Below are 24,192 nucleotides of genomic sequence, written 5' to 3'. Positions count from 1 at the left end.
TGTCCAAGAACATAATTAACTTCAAAGAGGCCTATCCTATCACAGGCAGATGAAACCAACACCTAGCCTGCCTTTCCTCTGTCAGGCCAGTTACCAGTCCCGGTAGGAGTGGAGCTGCCCCCAGAACAGATTTTGAGTGATCATAGAGAATAGGTTGCTCATTTCCTGGCAGTTACTTTAGGGGTGGCACAGAAGCTCTGCTCAGAGGGTTCTGCAATTTACTTTTAGGTAGAACTGTGGATTTGCCCTAGAAGGCACAGAAAATATTGCAAAAGTAGTTCGGATTACCCAGTTAGCTTTTATTCCATTGGTTAGGGAGTGGCCAAGAACATGCCCCACCCTCAAGCTTATGCAAGGCATAAAGGTGGCGTCCACAGTACCGTCCTCGGAACACTTTCTGGACCTTTCTGGAAGAACAAAAGAGGACTTTACCCGCTGTCTTTGCCATGAAAAGAGTCCTGAAGACTGGACCTACTCTCCCACTACTCAAGACAAAGAAATGGACTCCAAGTATCATAAGGCTCACTCCCTGTTCAAGCTACAGGGGCACAACAACCTACAATAGGCCTTTTACATAACTGCCTTGTGACCATTTCAAACTGGACAGGCTCTGGACCCTGCCTCTGACATCTGCTGGAATGAGTCTTGACCTCCAAGTGCTGTTGCCAAGGCCACAAACCCTTGCCTGATGTCAGTGTGCGCCTCCTAACTTCTCCTGAAACCTAGTACTAAGAAACATTTTGTCCTCAAAGACCTCCGAAGGGCTGGCACCAACCTACCAAACTGATCTGACAAAGGTGCTTTTCCGCTGGGCGACAGATTCTAGTTACTCCTGCTCAGAGCTTTTCCGCAGCAGCAAATGAGATTCAGCTGGACCTCATGGAGAAGGTATCCAGCCTCGTGGGGGGGTCCTCCAATTTTTTCACTCAGAAGGATGGGTGCTCCGACCAATCTACAGGGGTTATGCGCATCCCTTCCTGTCTTTCCCTGAATCATGGAACATCTTCACACCATGCTTACAGGCTCACTCCTTGGTCCTTAAGACAGAAGTTCTTGCTTAAAAAAGTGGTAATTGAAGTGGTGGCTCTGAAAGAGAGGGTCACTCCCTATATTTTCTGGGTCCCATACAAGGACTTCTGAATCTGTTCATTCCGTAGGACAAGTTCAGAATGGAGTGTTCATGAGGCACCATCATATTCAGCTCTAGAGATTGCTTGGTGTCCCTTGACTTCCAGGACTGCTAGTTTAATCTTTTAATTCTCCCTGACCACAGGTACTACTTGAGGCTCACCATGGACTCCTGTTACTTCCAGTTCACCATCCTTACGTTTGGACTGACTATGGCACCATGTGGCCATGGCTGCTTTGCTATGAAGGTCAGGAGTTCACGTATTTCTATACTTGGGTTGACCGGTGAAGATACTCTTCAAAGCTGATCTAGGAACAGCTCCAGTGGATGATGACAACCTGTGCTTTACCATCAATAACCAGAAGTCTCTCCGCATTCCCACACAAAGGCTGACTCTTATTGTGATGGTCTCCTTCCTCCTAGGAGGACTGCAGATAATCAGGTAATGATTCCAGTGTGTCTGACCTGAGCTGGAATCTTAGTCCTGAAGGTCTAATGCCTGTTGGGCATCGTGCATCCTGTTGCCACCTCACGCCAGATGGCAGAAAAGAGCCCCACCAGTGGTGTCTGAGGAGGCAATGGGTGCATCACCATGGAAGCCTCTTGACTCATGTGCAGGTTTTCCTGTTTGTACATCCAAATCTGCACTGGTGGCTGGATCCCTCCAACCTTCTGAACGTTTGCCCATTCAGCCCTCTGATGGCTTAGGTTACCGTGGTTACAGACGCCTCCTTGCTGGATTGGAATACCATCTGGGTGACATGATGACACCAGGTCTTTGATTCCAATCTGTGCATAAATGTGTTAGAACTGTCGGATTCGCCTTGTTATGAAGGCATTTCTACTTGGTATCAGAGAGCTTATTCAGATTCTGCCAAACACAACCACCACTGTCCATTAAATCAACAGACAGGGCAGTGTGCGGTCCTGGACCCTATGCAGAAGAGTAGTTTGTCTGTGGAACTGGGTGCACCGATGAGGAATCTTCCCAGTAGTGGCTACCCTAGCAGGCTTAATTGTAAGGACAAATGCTCTGTTGACTCTCACTGGAGATGACCATGCATGGGATTATTACATTTTTGTCACAACTATGCCTGCTTTTCTGCATGAGTACGCTACGGGTCAAAGGGGGAATGTACCTCCCACTTTAAGGCATGGTGTCGGATACGACAGGGGTGTGTTCTTGTCCTCCTGTTTTCATTATACATCAATGGAGTGGATGAGACTTTACAAATGGTTCAGGCTGACGCACCTAGGGTTAACAGTCGTCCACATCCTATTCTCCTATGTGCTGATGACGCTGTTCTGATTTCTTGAACCGCTAACAGGTTTCAGCTATTGATTGACACCTTCGTATCCTATATGGAGGATAAAAATATGAAAATTAACCTAAAGAAAACATTTACCATGGTGTGTGTGTAAAAGGGCAGGCCAATAAAGGGTTCACCAGATTAAGGGCCTGTCAAAAACCCCAAGCTTTCCATACATTGGTATGCAATTCGCTAGCTGTGGTAATTGGGGGACACAGCCGAAAGCTAGGAAACTGAAATTTTTAAGATCCATAGAAGCCATTTTCAGATTTTCTGCCAAAAGAGGAATTAAGCTAATCAGAGAATTGTTGACTTTATACAGGAGATGAATGTCTCTCCGGTGTTACCTATGGGGCACCATTGTGGGGTTGGGCACAATGTGCTGCCTTACAGCCTCAGAGAATCTCTTTTTAGATAAACTTTTGGCGGTCCCAAAGTCAACCTCCGCTTATATTGTACATAAAGAGCTGGCATGACCTTTTTGGAGGATGTTATCCAGACCGGCTCCATTTTGTTTTGGCACATTCTATGGGGTAAAACTGGTACTAAGTTTACCAAAAAATTGATATTAGATTGTCTAACACTTGAGAACAGAGAGAGGACCACATGGCTAGCTAATATTAAAAGCATTTTGATGACGGTGGATACAAATCTTAGTATAAAGGACCCTGCTGGTATCTTGCGTTATGGCAAGAAGGAATTAAAAACTATTTTAATGGGGAAGAGAGAAGCAGACAGGGACAAACGAGAGAACGGTAAGTTCTCTGTACGTAGTTATTTCTCAGCCCCTATAAAAGATGGAATACTAAATTATTTATTAATTATGTGAAATACGCAACATAAATTCTATCTTACAAGATTTCATTTAGGCAATTTGCACTTTAAAGTTCCATTTCCTAAAATGGGGGTGTGGTCCCAGATTCTTCCCAAATGCCCATGTGATGGCACTTATGATCAATCTACTATACATTTTATCATGTTCTGTAAATTTTACAATGACTTAAGAAAGCAAGTAGTACGACCCCTGCTTGTTACTGCAAACTATATTTATTATCAGGAAGCTTTTAAGTATATTTTCTTGTGGCTTCTTTTATTATAACTGCCATCTCTAGAAGGAAAAGCCTTTCATATCTCGAAGTATTAACATATGAGGATGGACCATGATAATAAACGCATCAGCCGACTCTGCGTGACATTGTAGGCGTATCAAGTACGATGTTTTAGATATTTATAAGAGTATTGGCGCCATTTTTTAGAGATCGATCTATAGTTTAACGTCAACTAGTTTTGAAATGTTTTTAGATTTTCTTGATATACTGTGAAATGATTTAAAGTGATACTTTTGGGATATAATTTTATCTGAATAAAGATTGATTGACATGACTTGAGTCGGAGTTGCACTCCAAAGTGACAGAGGTGATCCAGATTTGGGTTTCCACTCGTGAGCCTCTTTGCCAGAACTGATGGTGTCTTCAGTTTTGTAGCTTACACTTTCATTGGGGTGGTTTTGTGGGGTCTGCTCTCCGACCCTGCTATATGCATTCCTGATGATTTCTACTTCTGTATGAAGTACTGTGCTGGAATATTGCACAACTGATTACCCTGGAATGAGCGTGAAGGATCTGGCATGCTGATCGATAGGCAGTCGGCATTTGGAACGACTTGCTATCACAACAAGAATGTCGGGTCTTCCAGCCCAATCTCAGACGTTGCAGTGCTAATAGAGTCCTTTTGGCTGCCTAGTAATGTAGCAGACGTCTTGGTGACCAGGAAGGCTGCTGCTGAATCCCATCTAATCAGGCTGCTGGACTACGTTTGTTCACGGGTGCAAGTCAGAAGACATCAACCCTTTAAAATCCCACCTTTCTGCAATCTTATGATTTGGGCTGTCCTTCGTGCAGCAGGATGTTGCATAGTTTAGAGGTTCCTTCGTTTTTAGTTAGACATGAAAAGATTATTCTGCTATGCTTGCTACTTTTCTGGAAAGCAGCATTGCAATATGTGATTGCTTGACATTTGGCCTGTTGTATTACTGAGTGTTAGAAATTTGGTGGTGGCCTTGCTCCAGAGAGCCTCCATGTGCCCGTAGCGAGGGCCACACAAAAACACTTTTGCTATGGCTTTCATGCAAGGTTGAAGCAAAACATTTTTTTTTTGTAAATCATTTTTTATTAAGAAAGAACAAACATCAGCAATACAATGACAATACAGAGGGAGCAATACTATAGGCTTCAGCGGTACAGTAGGTAAATTACAAAATACAATCATGCATGATGGAAGGTGTAGGGTGATGGGGATCATCCATTTTAGGGGCAAAGGGAGGCTGACATATTTCTCCACGTTAGGAGTTCCACATTCCCCATACACAAGACCATTTTCGGGGACATCCACGTGATACATATACAGTCTTTTCTCTGAACATTGCCCAGTCCAAGTCTTTTTCCCAATCATGTGCCGTGGGTGGGAGCGGCGCCCCTCATCGCTGGGCGATATTCCTCTTGGCCACCATTAACCCCAATGTAACCCACTGCGTCAAGCAAACATTTAAATCAGTTGGTTCCCAGATGTTTAAGAGACACCTAATGGCCTCCACACGAAGCTGCACAGACAGAACAGTATTGATGATATCGTGAATGTCACGCCAGTAGGGTTGGATCTGTGTACATTCTCAAACTATGTGGAAAAAAGGTTCCCAGCTGGCCACATCCCCGCCTGCAGGCGCCCTCCTCTACCCTTCCCATTCGTACCAATTGGGGCCCCTTTACATAAATACTGTGGAGAAGTTTTAGTTGGACAAGGCGGAGACGAGCTGGTATTGCTACCTCTCTGGGAGAGGAGACTGCCTCCTGCCATTCCTTGTCTATCTCGGCGGGCCTGGAGAGGGTCCGAGATGTTTTCGACCAGTTTTTTATATATCAAGGAAATGGTGCTGTCAGGGAGATGACCATCCAGCACTCTATCCTCCAGTGGGGATGATTCCGGCAGTGTGCTCCTGGGCTGTAAGTGTGTGCGAAGTGCGTGTCGAACCTGTGTGTATCGGAAGCGCTCTGATTCGGCCAGGTTATATTGTTGCTGCATCGCTGCAAAAGACTTAATATCAGATTTGTCCCACAGATCCCTTATGCATGCAATACCTATGAGATCCCATTTGTCGAATCCATTACTCCTCCACAGGTCATCCAGTTGCTCAGAATCCCATAGCGGTATTGCGAGCGTTAGTTTTCGTCTCCAGCCTAGGCGATTGGTGGCTGCATGCCAGACGTGTACTGCATGTTTGGTGGGGCCCGTAAGTGGATAGCGCCGGGGCCTAGAGTAGAGGGCTCTACTTAAGGTCCCTCCAGAGAGGAGCCACCTATCCATGTTATATCCCGGGTCGCAAGGTTGGGCATAGGTGCAGTGGTTAATGAAGGACAGATGAGACACCCAATAATACAACTTTATATCTGGGAGGTTGATGCCTCCGTCATACCAGTTCAGGGAAATTTTTGCTGAGAGCGATGCGAGGCTTACCGTTACACAGTAGGTCCCGTTGGAGGCCCTCGACCTCCCGGAAATATGACGCGGGTATTGGATCCATGGAATTCTGAAGGGCGTACAGGAATCGGGGTAGGGACATCATCTTAAAAAGGGCGGCCTTAACTAACAGGGAAAAGGGAAGCGACTTCCATGCAATATCTTTGCGCAGCTGAATCAGCAGGGGTTGGAGGTTGCGGTAATAGCGGAGAGAGGTATCCAGAGAAAGGAAGATACCCAAATATGTAAACCCTTCGGTACAAGTTTGTAGTGGGCACCCAAGCGGCGGGATCGGAGGTTCGCCCGCCACCACGAACAGGAGGGATTTGCTCCAGTTTTTGGAATAACCGGAGTACCGTCCAAAGATCGTGAAGATATCCAAAACCACTATCAAAGATCTCCATGGGGAGGACAAATACAGAAGGATGTCGTCCACGTAAAGGGAAATGCAGTCTTCCCAATCTGAAGTCCAACGCATACCCCTGATCATCAGATCCTGACGTATCCAAGCTGCCAGCGGCTCCAGTGCTAGGGCAAACAGCAATGGGGACAGGGGGCAGCCCCGACGGGTCCCTCTGCCCAACTCAAAGGCGGCTGACTTCTTGTTATTAGCCACCACTTGGGCCATAGGTTGGGAATACAGTAACTGCACCCATTGTACGTATTTAGGACCAAACCCCAGTTTCTCCAATACTGCCCACAGGTACGGCCATTCGATGGTGTCAAAAGCCATGGTTGCGTCCAATGAAACTATAACCGCTGGTTCCAATATAGAAGCCGCTCTGCCCAGTACCCCGTGAACTCTGCGTAGGTTCAGCGCCGTGTTACGGTGCGGTATGAAACCTGATTGATCCGGGTGAACCAGGGTCTCAATCACTGTCAAGAGGCGAGTAGCAAGGAGCTTAGCCAGGATCTTGGGCTCCGCATTCAACAGGGATATCAGTCGATAAGAACCACATTCGGTCTTGGGCTTCCTTTCCTTGTGAATAGTGACTATAGTGGCAGTACGTTGGTCCAATGGCAAGATTCCCGCTTGCCTCGAGTCTTCATACATGGCTCTCAAGTACGGGGCCAATTTATCTGGTTTCAGTTTGTACAACTTGATTGGTAGCCCGTTAGGGCCAGTGGCTTTGCCCGGCTTGAGCGACCGCACTGCTGCCGCTATTTCATCGTTGGACATGTCGCTGTCCATGAAGTCACCAACAGTTTGGGTAGAGCAATATCGGTAAGCATCTGGCGGGAATTCTCTATAGCGTAGGGGGCTGCCGAGGTGTAGACAGCCTTAAAGTGGGCCACCTCTGCCTCCAGTGCCACCAACTCTTTGCGCTGTTCCTTCTTTTTCCTCGAAATCAAGGAAAGGGCCTGGCCCTGTATCACTGCCTTAAATGCCTCCCAAAGCAACTGCGGGGATTCCACCGAGCCTTCACTCTCATTAAAGTAATTATCAATGGCCGTAAGGAGCTCTCGTCAGATATGAGGATCACGTAGATACCACGGATTGTTGGTAACCGAGCGTCATCTGGAGCCACACCGGCGAGTGATCTGAGATGCCCCTAGCTAGGTGTTTTATCTCCCGGACATGGCTAATTTGAGATGCGGGTACAAGAAAATAGTCGATTCTAGATAGACTCCTGTGAGCCCCAGAGTGAAAGGTGTATTGGATGCATCAAGGTGAAAAGCCCTCCACCCATCCACCAGCCCCATGAATTCAAGGAAGTATGGCAGCCAGCTTTGCGAACGAGGGAGATCACGCATAGGGTGACGATCCAGGTCACCAGAGACCACAGAATTTAAGTCCCCTCCCAACACCAAGAGACCCTCCGGGATCTCCAACAGCAGCGTCCCCAGGTCCCTGAACGTGGTTGCCTGAAGGCCCGCGGGTACATCAATCGAAAGGAAGGTGACCGGGTGGCACTCCCAAGTGCCCGAGACTCCAACATACAGTCCTCTAGCATCCGACCAAGTGTCCTGCACTACAAGGGGAAATAATTTTTTTATTCAGTATACCAACCCCCCGAGAGCCCGTGGTGAAACCTGCATGAGCCAGTAAGACGTAACCCCCTCTATGCAACGCTCTACATGTATTTCCAACTGGATGGGTTTCCTGCAGCAGCACGATGTCAGGGGCATGACGCTTAATGCACTGAAGAACAGCACTGTGTTGGATTTTGTCCCCCAGCCCATTGACATTCCAACTCAACAGTTTAACCCCACTGTCTCCAACTAGTGCCATAACTAAGTACACTGAAATTCACTGAATGCAATGCCACTCCCCCAATCAATGTATCAATATCAGTTGCTGATGCGATCAAAACTTCAAACAAAAATTTAAACAATCCCACCCAACAACCCCCCACCCCGCTGCCCTGCCCTCTGGGCTTTAAACAGCCCATGGAAAACTTGCAGAGTGCCTGTCACCCTAGAAAAGTGTTCAAGAAAGAAAAGAGAAAACCTAAGGGGGTGAGAGACAGAGTCCGCCCCATCCCAGCCCAACAAGTCTACTTTATACCCACCCAAAACAGGTAACACAGGTCCTTTTAAGTTCACTTACCCAAAGGCAATGAAAGTAGAAACCTCCCACCCATTGCCTTCACCCACAACACACTGCAAATAGTGCGAGTCCAGCCACTGGACGGGTATCCTCTCAGACCGGTTGACTATTTTCGTTGTCACACCCACCTCGGCTGGCCGGACTTCTCGCACCCCTGCTCTCGATCCAGTCTGCTGCTGCCTCGGGATGTTCAAAAAACCACACTTGCCCATCCGCCTCAATCCAGAGACGGGCTGGGAACAGCATGGAATACTTCATACCCTGGTCATACCCGGGCTTGATCGACATAAACGATCGTCGGGGGCAAGCAAAGTCTATAGCAATGACGGAGGCAACAGTAAAGCAGTCAGTGTTGGGGACGTGCCGCCGCCATCTTCTGCCTTGCGGCCGGCGCGCCCTGCCTCGCCCCGATATGTGTGCCTCACCGGAGCCCTATTGCGGCTCCTTGATGTCTGCCGCCGCTGCTGCCGTGTGTCGGAATATTCACCGCCCAGGCGGTCCAAGGTCCACAGATAGTCGCGTCAGCTCGCTGAGCCGTGGCGCCGCCACTGGGCAGCAGAGGGCCGGTCGGAGCTCTTCTCCCGGCTGGTCTCACCACTGTGTGTCCCGGCTTCAGGCCCTACCGCAGGCCGAAGCTTTCAGGGACAATTAATCAGCTGCTGGGCTTGCTCCAAACACCGGAACCGGCGGGATGGGCTCCGTTGGTGTTCCGATCTCAAACACTGTCGAGGGATACAACGGATCTGTGCACAGGATAGACTTGGGCTAGGACGGACGGCGGAGCTCTCTCACGGCACGGCCATATTCAGCCCGTGCTTGGCCACGCCCCTGAAGCTAAATATTGAGAACCTCGGCACAAACCTAAAAGGGAGCAATTGAAACCGATCAACAAGCCTCTCGTTACTGTAAAGGCGCAAGAACAAGCTACTCTGCTCAGAATTCTTCCTGAATTAAACCAATTCATCACGTTGGAGTTAATCAATGAGTAGTACTGCGCATACCCACAATCTCAGGTTTTGTCAAATGAATCAAATGTCAAGATATACAACAACCAGAAGAAAAAAATGATCCACATGAGATCCCACAAATAAGAACCAGTATGCCATTTTATGACCTTCTATGTCCCAACACAATAAGTAAAAGAATGAGCCGAAACGTTTTGACCCCAAAGGAAAAGCATCATAAAAGGTAAAACGCAAATGAAAGTTACAGTTCCGTTACTCTTTTAGTGCATGCTTCTTGAGCAGAATTAATATAATATTCCGATAAAGACTAGGTGTTTTGGATATTGGGTCTTTTAAGAAATTGTTTATAGATAACCACGACATCTGCCTCTTTCAGGAGACCTGGGCCACGGAGGAATACCATAGGACGGGATTTGCATCGTTTAATATACTGGCCACCTCCGGTGGAAGGGGTAGACCGTCGGGCGGCCTAACTATCTGGCTGGGCACGCATATTGGGGCGCAAGCTGAGTTGCTAACTTTGCCAAGAAATGACATCTTATGCGGTCTGTTGATATTTCCCACTAAGCTCAAATTAGCCCTTACTAATATATATTCCAGACCTGTAAGCTTTAGACAGGAATCAGTGGTCTTGGATAAACTGGGATGTTTCTTACCAACTCTAGACCCAGATATGTTGCTGATTGTAGGGGGCGACTTCAATTGCCAGTATGAGCCACTTACTGATCCAAACCTAGGTGAGCCTTCAGAAGAAGATCGCCACTGGTCTATACCCGAACCACAAACTACCCCTATAAAAACTTGGCCATCCAACTCCACTCATTGACTCTGGCACACTCCCTTAGGGCCTGCAATGGGAGAACAAAATCTGACCAACCGGCCCAGCATACATTTAATAGGGAAGGTCAATCATCTCTGATTGACTACATCTTAGTGGAAACTAAATCCTGGGACAAGGTCCTTGATTTTCAGGTACTTGAGAGACAGGACAGCGACCACAATGCTTTGGTACTGCCCTTGAACCCAGAGAATATGGGCATCTCTATCCTTCTATCTCCGCCTAGTGTGGGGGCCAACCAACTGTTGCTTTCAAACAACAGACGAAGGGTTAGGTGGTGCCACATACAACAATCGCCAACAAAGTTGGCCAAAGTATATGAGCTGGCGACACCACTGATAGAGGAAATGGGGGAACTAGGCCAGCTGGAGGTCTGTTATGGGACCCAGAAGAGGGCAGCTGAAATTCACGAGCAGCTAGTCGCTAAGCTGATCGAGATAGTCTATCCAACTGCAACATCTAGAGGAGTTAAGCGCAACACCATCTCCTGGTTTAATGCCACCTGCCGTAAAGCAAAGAAGGATCTAATAACTGCAGTCAAGGCAAAGGATAAAACCCGAATCAAATGTCTCCGGGTAATATACAAAAGGGAAAAGAGAAATGGGGAAACTGAGAATTGGGAGGCACTTAGGATTGCCTTGAAGGATAGAGACTTGAAATCATTTTGGGCCCTAGTAAGTGTGGGAAATAAGGAAGGCCAATCGGCCCGGGAGCCCACCATATCACCAGAAGCCTGGGAGAGGCACTTCGGGACCCTTTATGCTGGGGAAGATTTGGTGGGTGCCAAAACAGCCTTATTGGATTCCCTGCATGAGCTCCATCCAGAAGGATTGTGTGATATCACCTTGACCGAAGTTCGGAATGCTATTAATAGACTATCCCCTAACAAAGCCCCCGGTTTAGATAAACCTCCCGGGGAGCTTTTTCGTATGGAACCAAAAATCTGGGCTCCTTATTTATGTGCTTTATTCAATGCCATCCTGAGGGGCATGACCCCGCCAGATACTTGGTGTGGGGCCAAGATTGTTCCCATCTACAAAAAAGGTTGCCCACTTTTACCGTCTAATTACAGACCCATCAGCCTTATTAATATTTCACAAAAACTGATGGGCAGGGTCCTTCTTGATCGCATCCAAAGATGGATAGAGGAGGAAGGTATTTTAAGCCCTTACCAAGCCGGCTTCAGAGCAAACACCTCAACTGTGGACCAGATATTTAGGTTACAATTGTTGATCTGGAAAACAGCTAAGATGGAGGGTGGCAGCCTCTATCTTATTTTTGTTGATCTGAAGTCGGCCTTTGATCTGGTTCCTGGGGGAAACTTTGGGAAGTTTTAAACGACCTAGGGATTCCACCTTATCTCCTTAAAGTCCTGGTGAGGCTGCATACAGGGTCCTATGCGCAAGCTAGAAGCGGGAAACATGGGAAATTATCCGCGCGTTTCCATGTTAAAAAGGGGGTACGTCAGGGATGTGTCCTTGCCCCAACCCTATTCTGTCTTTATATCAATGGGCTCATTGACCATCTTAATAATATTAAGGATAATGATGCCCCGAAATTGGGTTTGGGGAAGATACCCGCGCTGATGTTTGCGGACGACACTTTGTTGTTGTCCAAAACTTTATCAGGCAGTCAACGCATTTTGGACGGATTCGCCGAGTTTTGTACTAAGCGGGGTCTGGAGATCAACTTAATCAAGACAAAATATATGATCTTCAACCCCCTTCCCCCCCAAAAAAATTACTCGGTCAAATCCCTCTCTTGATGGTACACCCCTGGAAAGGGTGAGGATATGTGATTACCTAGGCATTACTTTATCAGAAGATTTTGCATGGGAACCCCAAATGGACAAGGCCAGACTAAAACTATCACAGACGGTGGGTGGGATAATGAAATTCCACAGGTCAACCATATATAGGTCAGTGGCCCCCGCAGTAGAAATGTATAAAGCCCAGGCAAGAGGGGCTGCCTTATATGGGGCTGAACTGTGGGGACACATATCTGCCGCCAACCTCGTAAAAATGGAGAATAACTTCATGAGACAAGTAGTAGGTCTCCCACCCAGTACCCCCCTAGTCCCCCTTCGTTTGGACTTGGGCCTGCTGCCCATAAATGAAGAAATTGCCCTGAGGCCCATTATATTTTGGGTATATGTGGGTGACCCCAGAACTTTCCGCATACAGAGACGAGCTGAGGGAGATCATTTCTATTAAAACCACTAAAAAGATCCAGTGGTTATTGTTCATCAGGGATCTCTTGGCTAGGCTAGGTAGGCTGGATCTCTGGCTAACCCCAGAGTTATCATGCTTATCAACATCTAGGCAAGACTTAGTGAACCTTTATAGACAGGATAACTTGCTGGCTATCCAGGGAAGTGCCACAGGGGGTTCGATGACTGCTGAGTTTTTGCTAGCTAATGCTGAATATAGGAAAGAAGAGTTCCTGGACCTGATCTATCCCCTGCAGGCCAGGAAACTCTATATGCAATTTAGAGTGGGGAACCTCCCTCTAAATGCCCTTACTAGCAAATGGGCACCAGAGAACAAGCAGAACTGTCCTGCATGTACCCACAGGGAAGAGTCCGAAATACATGTACTATTCTTTTGCCCGGCATATACTCTCCCATGTAAACGATGGATAACCCAAATATTCAGGATATTAAAACACGATACCCATCCTCCAATAGTATTTGCAGTCTCTCGATTCTTAAATTCGATGTGGCATTTATGCAGGGGCGTTGTAAAGTGATATGTGATCCTTTGTGTATACTGCGTAAATCTTTGACTGTGATCCAGGCACTTTTATAACTTTTTCTAAGTATTTTTATCCTATTTTATGACATTTCTAATTTTGAGCCATTTCCTATTTTTAAGACTTATATGCTGAATATAATATGTCTCTTTGGCCTCGGATGAATTAGCTAAATGTGTTTTTATATTGTAGATATAGTAAGGTTATGTGTTATGGATGATGTATTTCGTGTATAGCCCATCTTGCAGTATTTTTAGATTGTGTATTCTTTGGTGTTTGATCAATTATGCATACTACAAAGAAATCTCGACAGTATCCATATTTGTATATATTGTATGGTAATGATTTTAATAACTAATTTATGATTATGTTTTTGGATAATCAAAACTACACTTCTTCATAGGCAACTGGCGGCAGTCTCTCCTTGTCTGTAATGAAATTGTACACTGTAGTGGTTTTTTTTTTATTCTGTGCTTTTATGGTATTTTGACCGAAATAAAGTTACTATTGATTGATTGAAATTGTATTCACACCCTGAGATTTGTTTTTTTACTGCTACTTTCTTATTAAAGGCTATGAATGTTAGGACAAGTATAAATTTTTAATTATTCTCCCCTCGCCTGTATTATATGTCTTCTTTTTAATTATCAGCTGTTTATTGTGATTGTAATCGTGCCGTTATTGTATTTTATTATATGTGGGCTTTTATGGACATTGCTTTTTTGTTCCGAATAAAGCCTTATGAAATGAAATGTATTCACACCCATAATGTTATACATACAAATTTTGGCTGGTGGCACCGTTAGACTCAAATATGTTACAATATGTTTGAATCATGTGTTGTAGTAGAAAACCTACTTTGCACACCCTGCCATGTAGTATTGGTTTCGATTTAAACGTGTTTCTTCTAGGCTAGGCTTTCTGTTTCCAGCATGCCAACAATGACTCTAGATCATGTCTCTGAAACCGAAAATGTACCAGGGCACGGACTCCACCTCAGATAGTTTTTTTTCCTGGCCATTTAGTTTGGATGGGTTTCAGCGTGCTCTGGCTACGGACTACAAAACAAAGACCTCGACACTTGGAAAGGAGTGCTTCACCAAGGAAGAACACAACTACATTTGAGTTTTTGGTGGTCGCCGAAGTGGGGTGGGGGAGAGTTCATGCCAGAATGACTCTTGGGAGGAAGTCCTCAAATACTTTTAAATTCTTCCCTAGTAACAACACTTTTCTGTGGTTCTACTTTATTGGGTATGCAACTTGTTTGAATTTAAAAAAACATGTAATTCAACATTTGAATACGTCATAGCAGTGTGACCTACTCATACAATTTTAAGAGATTGCTAATGGTATTTCCCGATGCAAATACGCCATTTAGAAATTCTTGTTGCCCTAACAGTGCATTCACGTCCTTATGACATTGAGTACTGTATTATAAACGGAGATACAAGCACCAAAGAGACAAATATGTGTTCTTGTGGATTTAACATTGTGCTCAATCCATACGTCCTGGCACTTGTCAGTGTGAGTGGACCACCAATCTCTACCTTACCAGAACATTCTTTATCAAAGGGTCAGGGTACTCAGTAATATATCAAACATCAACTTCTTGGATTCAGTAATCTTTTGCTGAAGAAACTGAACCCCCAAGTGTCCAATATAAGAAGTTTCTCTTGTCACTTTTGGCTAAGAACATTTTATGTACCATTTTCTTTCTAGAAGCAACCAACTGGTTAACCATAAATGTATAGAGGCACAGGATTTTGTTTGCTCTACTTCCTGATCCCGAGGGTTCTGAACCCCTTTGGAGTAATCCTGGACATTGCCTGCATCTGGGCTCTTGTTCTACCTTGGAGAATCTCAGGCATGAGGGATATATTCCTGATGTTAGGCCCAGGTGTAATTTAAATTGCGCTGGCAAAATTCCCGACATTATGCCATGTCATTTAATTATATTCCATTCATGGCAAAATGTTACCAAAAGCGCTCGGGAATAACAAACGGCCTGAAGACGTGTGACTGTTGCTTCACCACTTGTCCCAGCATGAAAAATTGAGGACGCATTTCACACTAAAATAAAACACTAAATGACAGATCTGTATTTTATTTTATTACGCATATTTTTCCTGAAACATACCATTTCAACTTAACAAAACCACTGAAATTCACCAGTTCGTTATGTCAAGTATATCTTGTGCCCTAACACAACTTGTTGTCCTGCCATGCATAGTTTTGTCATCAGTGTTGTCATTTCAGATGTTACACTTATGTTCTCAATGATGTCGAAGAATATGTCATGTGTGATGTATCTCGGATGTAATTAGCAGTGCATGGCGAGGGTGCGAGTTCTAATTAAAATTATGAAATGAAAATAATTACGCTAGAACTGGAAAATAGTCATGGTAAAAGTAATTACAGATTTGTGGTGAAATCGCCCTTTAATTTTAGCATTAATTTCACATCAAGTTTAAGAATGGTGATGTGCTGAGTTTTTTCAGTTATTGAAAAGAAATGCATTTGAAATTAACACAATTAGCTGGTGGTATTTGCTCATATTCCCATTACAAAATGGCCGACACTTTGAAACATGCAAAACGTAGTTTTTATTGTTTTGTCCACTTTCTATGTTGTTTTCACTTTCGGCACGTTGTGCGTAATTAGAGTTGTGTATTTATATGTCAAACAGAAATAATGAATTCACCCGTGATCAAGGTGTTTTTCACCGAAACGCGTTGGGTTTGTTCCGGCCCGGCACCGAGAAATAAACTTTTCCCATGCACTTAGGATTTGTGAATTCGTTACGAAAGGAGTGCACGCTTGCAGTTTGTGCGGTGATCGAGATTGAATACAGGGCTACCTCGGACCCTGACGTGCACCGCTGCGTAAGTGTCCCAGCATAACTCGAGTAGGTGGAAAGGATATATATATATACACACACACACACAATTACCGAATCTTCAGCATCCCATTAGCTTGGAGACAGATACGGAAACGGACTCTATATTCAAAAAGTCTTGGCTAATGCCAGGCTTGTTAGGAGCTGCACTCTTAAAGAAAGTCACAAAATGACACTCATAGTATTTCTTTGCATTAGTAAACATTTACTAATTTCGTGAATTTATAAGAATTTACAGAAGAAAGCCTAGAAACTACTCTAAGAAAAAGTTTCAGCATTAGCAAAATATGCATGCATATATTTGCTCATGTGTTAATCTCCTGAATATTTGCAAATTTACTTTTCCAGAGCCTCCAGGAGTTAGCGATTTTGCGATTCACTATAAAATTGCAAAATTTGGACTTTTGTAAAAAGTATGCAGTTTTTACAAAAGCCCCGTGAAATATACTAAATTGCCTCAGCCCTCCTGGTTTGATTGCCTCAGTGCTGCTGGGCACAGTAGAGTGTGTGTGCAGCAGAGAGGGAAGGTGTTACATTTCTCTCCTGTCTGCAAGTATGTGGGGTGATACAGAAATCAGAGCTAGATCTCAAGGGGCTAGGGCATCTACCTTCCTCCCACCTCCAACAAGATAAATGCCACAATGCAAATGCTGATTGGGTCTTCTTAAGAGTAGTCTGTACCAGCCTGCAAAACAATGCTCATGTTCCTATTCCCTCTCAGGTGTAATGAAATTATTACATGTTTAAACTACCCCATTCTCTGGCAGCCCATTGGGTACTTTTAACCATGTAAATGTCGTATGTCATTTCAGGAAACATCAGAAAATCTCATTGAGACCTCCTTTATAATTAATCATTATGATGTGTGGCTCTGGCATGCAAGAGGGAGCACATTTACTTTTATAACCAGAGTTGCTGTGCTTGTTGCATGAAAGGGAGAGAGCAGAACAGCGCTATATCTACAAAGATATGGGTCTGTTGCTCACTTTCCTGGTATTGGCGCACAAATTAGCTGCCTTGCACCATGCAAATCACTTTGCACCTTACTGCAAAGGGGTGTGTTTGTATCATAGGTTTTCTACCGAAATCATAACAGTTTAGTGCTAAACACTATACTTAGACTAAATTTGCACTTTTTCTGACTTTGTATGTGTGCTGTTAAAGCTTTTCTTTAACTTTTTGCATGCCCCAAAGAGGCACATTTTTTGTTGCAAAGTGCTGTGTACAAAAGGGGGTGGTGATGGACGGAGCATCAGAACCAATCAAACACTCACACCCAGTCAACAGATCTGGGTTTGATCCACCACCGTTCTTTAGCCCACTCTGCCACCCCAGTTCAGACATGGCCATATGCAAATCAGTCTGACCCTGTGCCTCATGGGAACAGTCCAGCCCGAACTGCCAAGCCATGCCTTCCCGGGACCGAAAACAAGCTTCCTAGGACCGGTTTCTGGCATTTCAGCCGTCTTCAGCCAGGCTTGCTTGAATCCAGTGGCAAAGTGAGCAAGGAACTCCTGTCTGAGCATACCCTGCCAACTTATGTCGAACAAAGCGGTACAAAAGGGGGTGGTGATGGACGGAGCATCAGAACCAATCAAACACTCGCACCCAGTCAACAGATCTGGGATTGATCCACCACCGTTCTTTAGCCCATTCTGCCACCCCAGTTCAGACATGGCCATATGCAAATCAGTCTGACCCTACCCTGTAACGATGGATTAAACCCAGATCTGTGACTGGGGGTGAATGTTTTGCCAATGTGCAACATTCCGTCCATCATCTTGTGTGTTTTGCTGTTCGCCCTATGTGGGAAGGGTGTGCCCAGACGTGGGTCCCGTGCTCACTACGCCACTGGAGTCAAGCTATCCTGGCTGAAGAGGGGTGAAACCCCGAAAGCGGTCCTAGGATGCTTGATTCCGGTCCAGGGAAGACATGGCTTGGCAGTTCGGGCTGGACTGTTCCCATGAGGCACATGGTCAAGACTGATTTGCATATGGCCAGGTCTGAACTGGGGTGGTGTGGTGAGCAAAATAACGATGGATTAAACCCAGAGCTGTGACTGGGGGTGAATGTTTTGCCAATGTGCAACATTCCGTCCATCATCTTGTGTGTTTTGCAAAGTGCTGTGTACAAATAATAGTATATAGTCCTTTGGGTCAAAAACCATATGTGTTAGTGTGGGAACGCACATGCACCACCAATGAGACGCCACGTTAAAGCAAAGCACAACAAAGTCGTGCAAAGCTTTACTTTGCATTATTTTTAGGCAACTTTCCAGCACAACACACATTTTGTATTGGAAAGTAAGTCACAAATCATCAGTTTGTGCTGCTCTTGGTGACTGCACTGGTGCAACAAATTGATAAATATGGCCCTTGGAGTTGCTTTTGTTTCACACACTATGCTAACAAAGTCATGCACTCTTAAGATTTAGCGTCATATAGCAGACTGGGAATGTAAAGCAATCCTAGGAAAGGTTTCAGTGTTTATTTTTTTATTTTACTGTGCGGTGGGAGGCACCATGGAGGGCTGGTGAGTTAAAAATGGACAACTGAGGGTCGGAGGTATAAAAGGTTTTATGATGCGGACAGTGCTTTTATTGTATTGAGGGTGGGGGGCAACATGGACAAAAGAGGGAGGGTGACACGGACAATGCAGGGTCAGAGCTAGGTGCTGGGGCAAGCAGACGGACAGCTGAGGGTCAGCGGGCTTGGAGAACACAGAGGGGGGGGGGAGTACACGAGGGAGACAGCTGAAAAACACGCACTCTGATAGAATTTACACACAATGGAAAAAAGGTAGTGCCTAAGAAATGAACATTGGATGGAGACAAGTAATGCTCAAGGAGAGGGGCAAACACAAGAAGAGGAAGGAATCCTACAGCAGTGGACCAATAAGAAGCAAGTAAATGAGTGATAATGAAGCCAACCAATCAGAAGCAATTGGTGGTCTCTAAGGTCACTGTTAGAAAACAAAAGGTCTCGCCTAAGACAGCGCATTCGCTGTCTTAGGCGAGTCCTAAAAATTAGTGAAAATGTTACAGAGGGCAAAAACAACTATTGTATCTTTGCAATCCATTACAAAAGGGTGCTGCAAGCTGACACCCTTCTACTATGTCTGCAGACTACGGAAAATTGACACCTTCCATTCAAACATTTGGTTATCTGAACTAAATGCATGTTCCACACTATCCCACACAAATAGACCCTTCGTGTCCAGGATATTGTGGGATTGATTCTAAATTAATGCTGTAAAAATGTTGCAAACTTAAACTTTATGTGCAACTTGATATCAAGTTTGGAGCTGCAAAATTAGCTAGTTCATGGCGAAAAATTTTGGAGGATCTGCTTTTCCTGCAACCCTTTTTTTGCCACCCTGGAATTGTTTTACTTCTGTCTTTGACAGGAGTAAATTTCCAACCTTTCCCGGTGTAGGAAAATATTAGAGAAGAATAGATGAAAACCTTTTAACATGCAGGTTTGTAGTTGTTCACTGACTCAAATGGGCTTTCCAACCCCACAAGCTCTGCTACCTACTACTTCCAGCGCTAGTATGCAGATTTGTGGAAATTTGGCAAAATCACAGCACTGCTATAATCCAGACTCTATAATATGAATCCTAGCATGATCAGAGAGGCTATTATCAGAGCCATGATATGAGAATGATGCCATAATTTGTCACCTAACTGCATGGCATCAAAGGGACAAGTGGATTTTTTTTACGGGGACAAGTAGATATATGAAGAATCCTGTTCCATGGACAAATAGAAGTTTTATACAATTCCACACCCCTGTATACTAGTTGTGGGGAAACTGTGGCCATTCCATGCCAGGAGGGAAACTTGATTCCTACTAAGAATAAGCATAGTACTTTGTATAGTTGTAACACCCATTACTCAAAAAACCATCATCCATCTGTCCAATACAAGGGTCAGTGTCATGAAGACCATTGGGTGTAGATGGGGAACAATTGGAAGTTTTTCCCTGAATCATGCCCCTATTCAAATTTTACAAGCCTTACCCAAAGAATGAGTTAACATAAACCATTCTTTTATCTGAGCCCCTCAAAGTTTCTCCTCCAGTCAAGGCTGTTGTTTACCTAGAAGTCACTGAAGTGTTTAGCAGTTGCTTCCTTCACCAGCAAACATAACCCCGCATTAAGGTTTTTTCCTTTATACACTTTTGTGGCCAAAAAGCTAGTAATAACATTCCACCTGTTATTTCCCTCCCCAGTTTTGGAAAAACTAATAGTGCAAACGCTGCCTATTTATTGGTTTAAGTTTTATTGGTTTCTTTGCTGAGCTTGCCGTACTTAAATAGACAAGCAAGCTATCTGTACCTCTATCTGCTAACTTGGAAAGGAAGTTGCTTACCCATACGCTGGTCTGCTCCTGTTTGAAAGACCTGCTCTATTATCCACCAAAGCAGATGTAAAGTTGACACCTTATTCTTTCAAAGGTGTTGGTCCCTCCCTTGCTACTTTTTAAAACATATGTTGAGTACCTTCCTTTGTGATGTGGCCACAGATTAGCGACTCTGTGAACCCTCTCTCTTTAAATATGATGACATTTTATGTAGGTCTCTCAAATGTATCCTTTCTGATATTCTGACTATTCTTGAGGGCAAATGTGAGACATAAACACAATTTTACTTTGATCACTCCAGCCCCTTTTAATTCAGGTACTGTGCGACCAATAAAAAAAAAAAAACTACATTTATCGTTTTTAAAAAATACATTGCGTAGAGAAATGGCTTATTAATTGCACATGATTTGTCTTTCATTGCTTTCACAAGGTAAGACTGGGTTAGTTTAGTATTTACAAAAAGTAACTAGAATTGATTGTAAGGCACTTTGACGCTGCATCGTGCAGTTGAAAATAGAATCAGTCAAAATACATGTTTGAGCTTAGTGGAAATTTGATAACTACCAAGGATTTCCCTGTTCCCCTCTTTTGATGATGAATGAAGTGAAATGTATAAGAAGAATTCATCATCTGGCCCTTTAGTAATGCGTGATCGGTTGACCATCAAATACCATTCAGGCTTATTCATAAACACAACGTTCTTGGCATTCTTATGCAACTTTATGTATAAGTACATTTTTTGTGTTAATCATATTTTTCAGAAGCACTCACAATTTGAGTTGTAGGGCTAGAAAGAGCCAATATGCTCACAAGAGGCTGCAGAGCCGCTTGGCGTATCTTACGCATAGGAAAAAAAGGTTCTAGGGTCTTTGCAATGTAGGGCAATGCATTTTGTGTGTATGCTAGATTTTAACATAAACTGAAAATTTAACCCGGAAATGTAAATGCTGTGTTTTTGTTTCTGATTCAGATATTTGATGCCAAAGAAATAGAATCCCTGGTAGCAGAAATCGAAAGAGAGAAGGAAGAAGATTCAGATAGAAAAAAGCAAAAGAAAAGTGTCTGATTTTCCTAAAGGTGTTTTGCAAGCAACGTGCACAAGCAGATTACATTTTCATTCATTAATTGGCTAGGATGATCTTCATATTAGCTTGTATCCACGCTTGTGTGCAAAGAGCTATTCCATTATTGCATAATGTTGAACATATATTTCTTTAAATGGGGCTTTCAAAGCAAAACCATTGACATACAGTATTGTCTTTCTACCTTTCATCGTATTCCAGGGTTTGAAGCGTGTCTTTGGATTTCTCCTTCACAAGTTTGATGTTTTTACTGTTGACTCTCCAGTAGCAATGATATGTGCTTTACAGACAGGTTCTGTCATTCTGTTTTCCTAAACCATATTTGATAAGTTTTCATGCACTGTGGCTTTAGAAACAAATTAAAGGAGTAATGTGTGCCTTTTGAGTTTGCGGATTTTTTCTTCAAAGGTGCTTTGCGCTTCCAGAATGAATTTGCACATAAATGTACGGTCCATATTACCTAAAGTTGCCACTCCTGCTGAAACGAGCAGTTTCTGATACTGCCACAGAGTGGCATAGCTGGCACAAAAAAGTTACTTGAATACAGCCAGAGCGATTGCCAGGGGTTGGGATTATCGCATGTATTCCACCGATCATCTTTTGTGTTTCACTGTGACCTAAGTGCGATGTGTGTGGCCAGATGGGGATCCCGTGCTTTCTGCGCCACAAGACGTAAGCAGAACCTCAATGGCCAGGAACAAACCAGTGTGGAAATGTTTGCGTTCCTTTCTAGAGGGGCCTGTCCTTGTAGTTTGTGCTTGACTGTTATGTTAAAGCAGGCCCAAATCTGATTTGCATATGGCTGGTATGTGTCTGGAGTATCATTAGGTGCAAAAACCTCCTTTTGTGTTTCGGGTGCTGAAGCATGTTAACATCAGCTTTGGTGGGCCTGTTTTGATTGGTGACTTATCCTCCCCAGCACCTTCTTTCTCTAAGTAGTACCGAGTGTGTAGGGATTACTGCAGCAATTAGATCTGGGCTTAATTCAAGTAGGGTGGGTTTTTGCAGCAATTAGATCAGTGCATGTCATTCATTATTTTTGGCCTTTAGCACACTAGCTTCATTGTAATTTAATACTCCGTTTTGAGTATAGCTACAAAATTTGAAGAACACTTCCAAATCATTTCGTTTTGCAGGTACGGGTCAATGTAACATTATATTTCATCTACATTCCTAAATTAAAACATTGTAGAATGTCAAAGTATATATTTAAGTTAGCTCGCATATATATAAAATCAGCGCATTTTGCCTTGATCCTTTATTTTTTCATTTATTTACCCTCAGTAACATTTCGAATAGACACATATAACAGAGTAGGGATAAAGAGATGTAGCTTAATGAGATGTGTTGTCTAACGTTGATTAGACACATTGCAAATGTATGGCTTAGTTTTGCCAGTTGTATGGTTGTAACACAGACTTAGCTAATACTATTAAAATAACTCCTTTGTGAAATGTACTGGCATGAAATGTATATATTTACAATGCGTGGGATAGTTACCGATCTTTTGATTTTTATCAGGTGACTTTAAGCACTATTTTTGAAGTGTTGTAGAGGGGCTAGCTTAAATGTCTAATAATCCGGACAGTAGTTACAAAGAGCTTACAAATGCTAAGGACTGGAATATTGAAGTACAAGGTTTGACTAGATGCCTGAGGTTGGTAGATGACGCTTTATTGTACACGCGTGTTGGAATAGGATGTCGCAGATCGAGGGGTTGGGTAGATCGTCTCCCCACCAAGGTATATGTCCATGCTCACGCCCTGGACCAGCGGCAGGGCCTTCAGCACTTCAAGGGGGGACTGGGGGGGGCCTGCCCAAGTGAGTTTAATAATGAGGGGCACCATCTAGGTATGGACAGCAATGCAAGCAACACTGTAGTTACCTCCTGTAGCTACCTCTAGTCACGGTCACCAATTGCCACCTTCTCACCCAACTGAGCATCGTCCTAACCTGGGTGGAATCACAGGAAGACAATAGTCAGTAGCTTGTAAACCTGTTTGCTTGTGGTATGCCATTTCTGTCGGGAGTCGTGAGTTCATATTCTCATGTGGGGATCTTTTGGACTAAATGGTTCAAAGTTCAGGTATCTTCGTTTATTACCTTATCTTGTGGTGCAAAGGATTAGTGTGGGTGAAAGAAAAGTAATACTGTAGTCAAGTCTACTGCTTGATTAGTGTTTTTGTGGTTACTGTGCTAATAAAGGTCTCGATTTTCATGGTTGAGCTGAAAGGAACCTAAAGCTTCTGACTGGGGAGGTAAATGTCAACAAGTCTAGGGAGAGTGGATAGTGTCCATAAGAGAGATGAAGGCTGGAGGCAAGGAAAATAATTGAACCTTGCTGTTTTAGATTACTTCGACATTAGTGACTGAGATGTTAGCAATTTTGCCATGTAAATTGAAAAAAGGGGCGGCATATGGAACACTGAGTCATGCATAATTAGTTATCACATAGTCAGTTGCAGCAGATGACTCCTGTTGGGACGGGAATGTCCTCTGCATGCTGTATAGTCATGTCGCCTGGCCTGAGTAACCAACTGCAAGTTTCTGGTATCCTGGTTTTTGTATGTTTTGCCCATACTTCGCGCTAATCCATATTGTGCACAACGAGGGGTAGGCCTGTCCCTTCAGTGTGGTCCTAAGAACTAGAGGGCTGCACCATGTGTGCTGTCCTTTCTGACATTGGAATACTGCCTCTCTCAGTACCTTGTATGTAAAACAGTGGTGGCAGCATACTATGTTTTGTGACATAGTAGTTGTGGCCAAACCCTTTTACATCTTTCATGCAAGGGAG

The 24,192-nt window shown here is 44.1% G+C and overlaps 1 protein-coding gene across 1 annotated transcript in view; it reads left to right on the top strand.

The window, feature by feature from the left end:
• PSMA8 (proteasome 20S subunit alpha 8) overlaps positions 1 to 21,775 on the top strand; it is a 491,044-nt gene extending 469,269 nt beyond the window's left edge. The window contains exon 7 of the mRNA XM_085605732.1: positions 21,287 to 21,775. Within this exon, the coding sequence (XP_085461858.1) occupies positions 21,287 to 21,382 (96 nt within the window). The 3' untranslated portion in view covers positions 21,383 to 21,775. The remainder of the gene's footprint in view (positions 1 to 21,286) is intronic.
• The last annotated feature ends 2,417 nt before the right edge of the window (positions 21,776 to 24,192 follow it).

Source organism: Triturus cristatus, chromosome 5_1 (assembly GCF_964204655.1).
Source record: "Triturus cristatus chromosome 5_1, aTriCri1.1, whole genome shotgun sequence".
In the NCBI taxonomy this organism is placed as follows: domain Eukaryota; kingdom Metazoa; phylum Chordata; class Amphibia; order Caudata; family Salamandridae; genus Triturus; species Triturus cristatus.
Note: the sequence above shows the minus strand (reverse complement) of the source record. Positions and strands in the feature narration are given on the sequence as shown.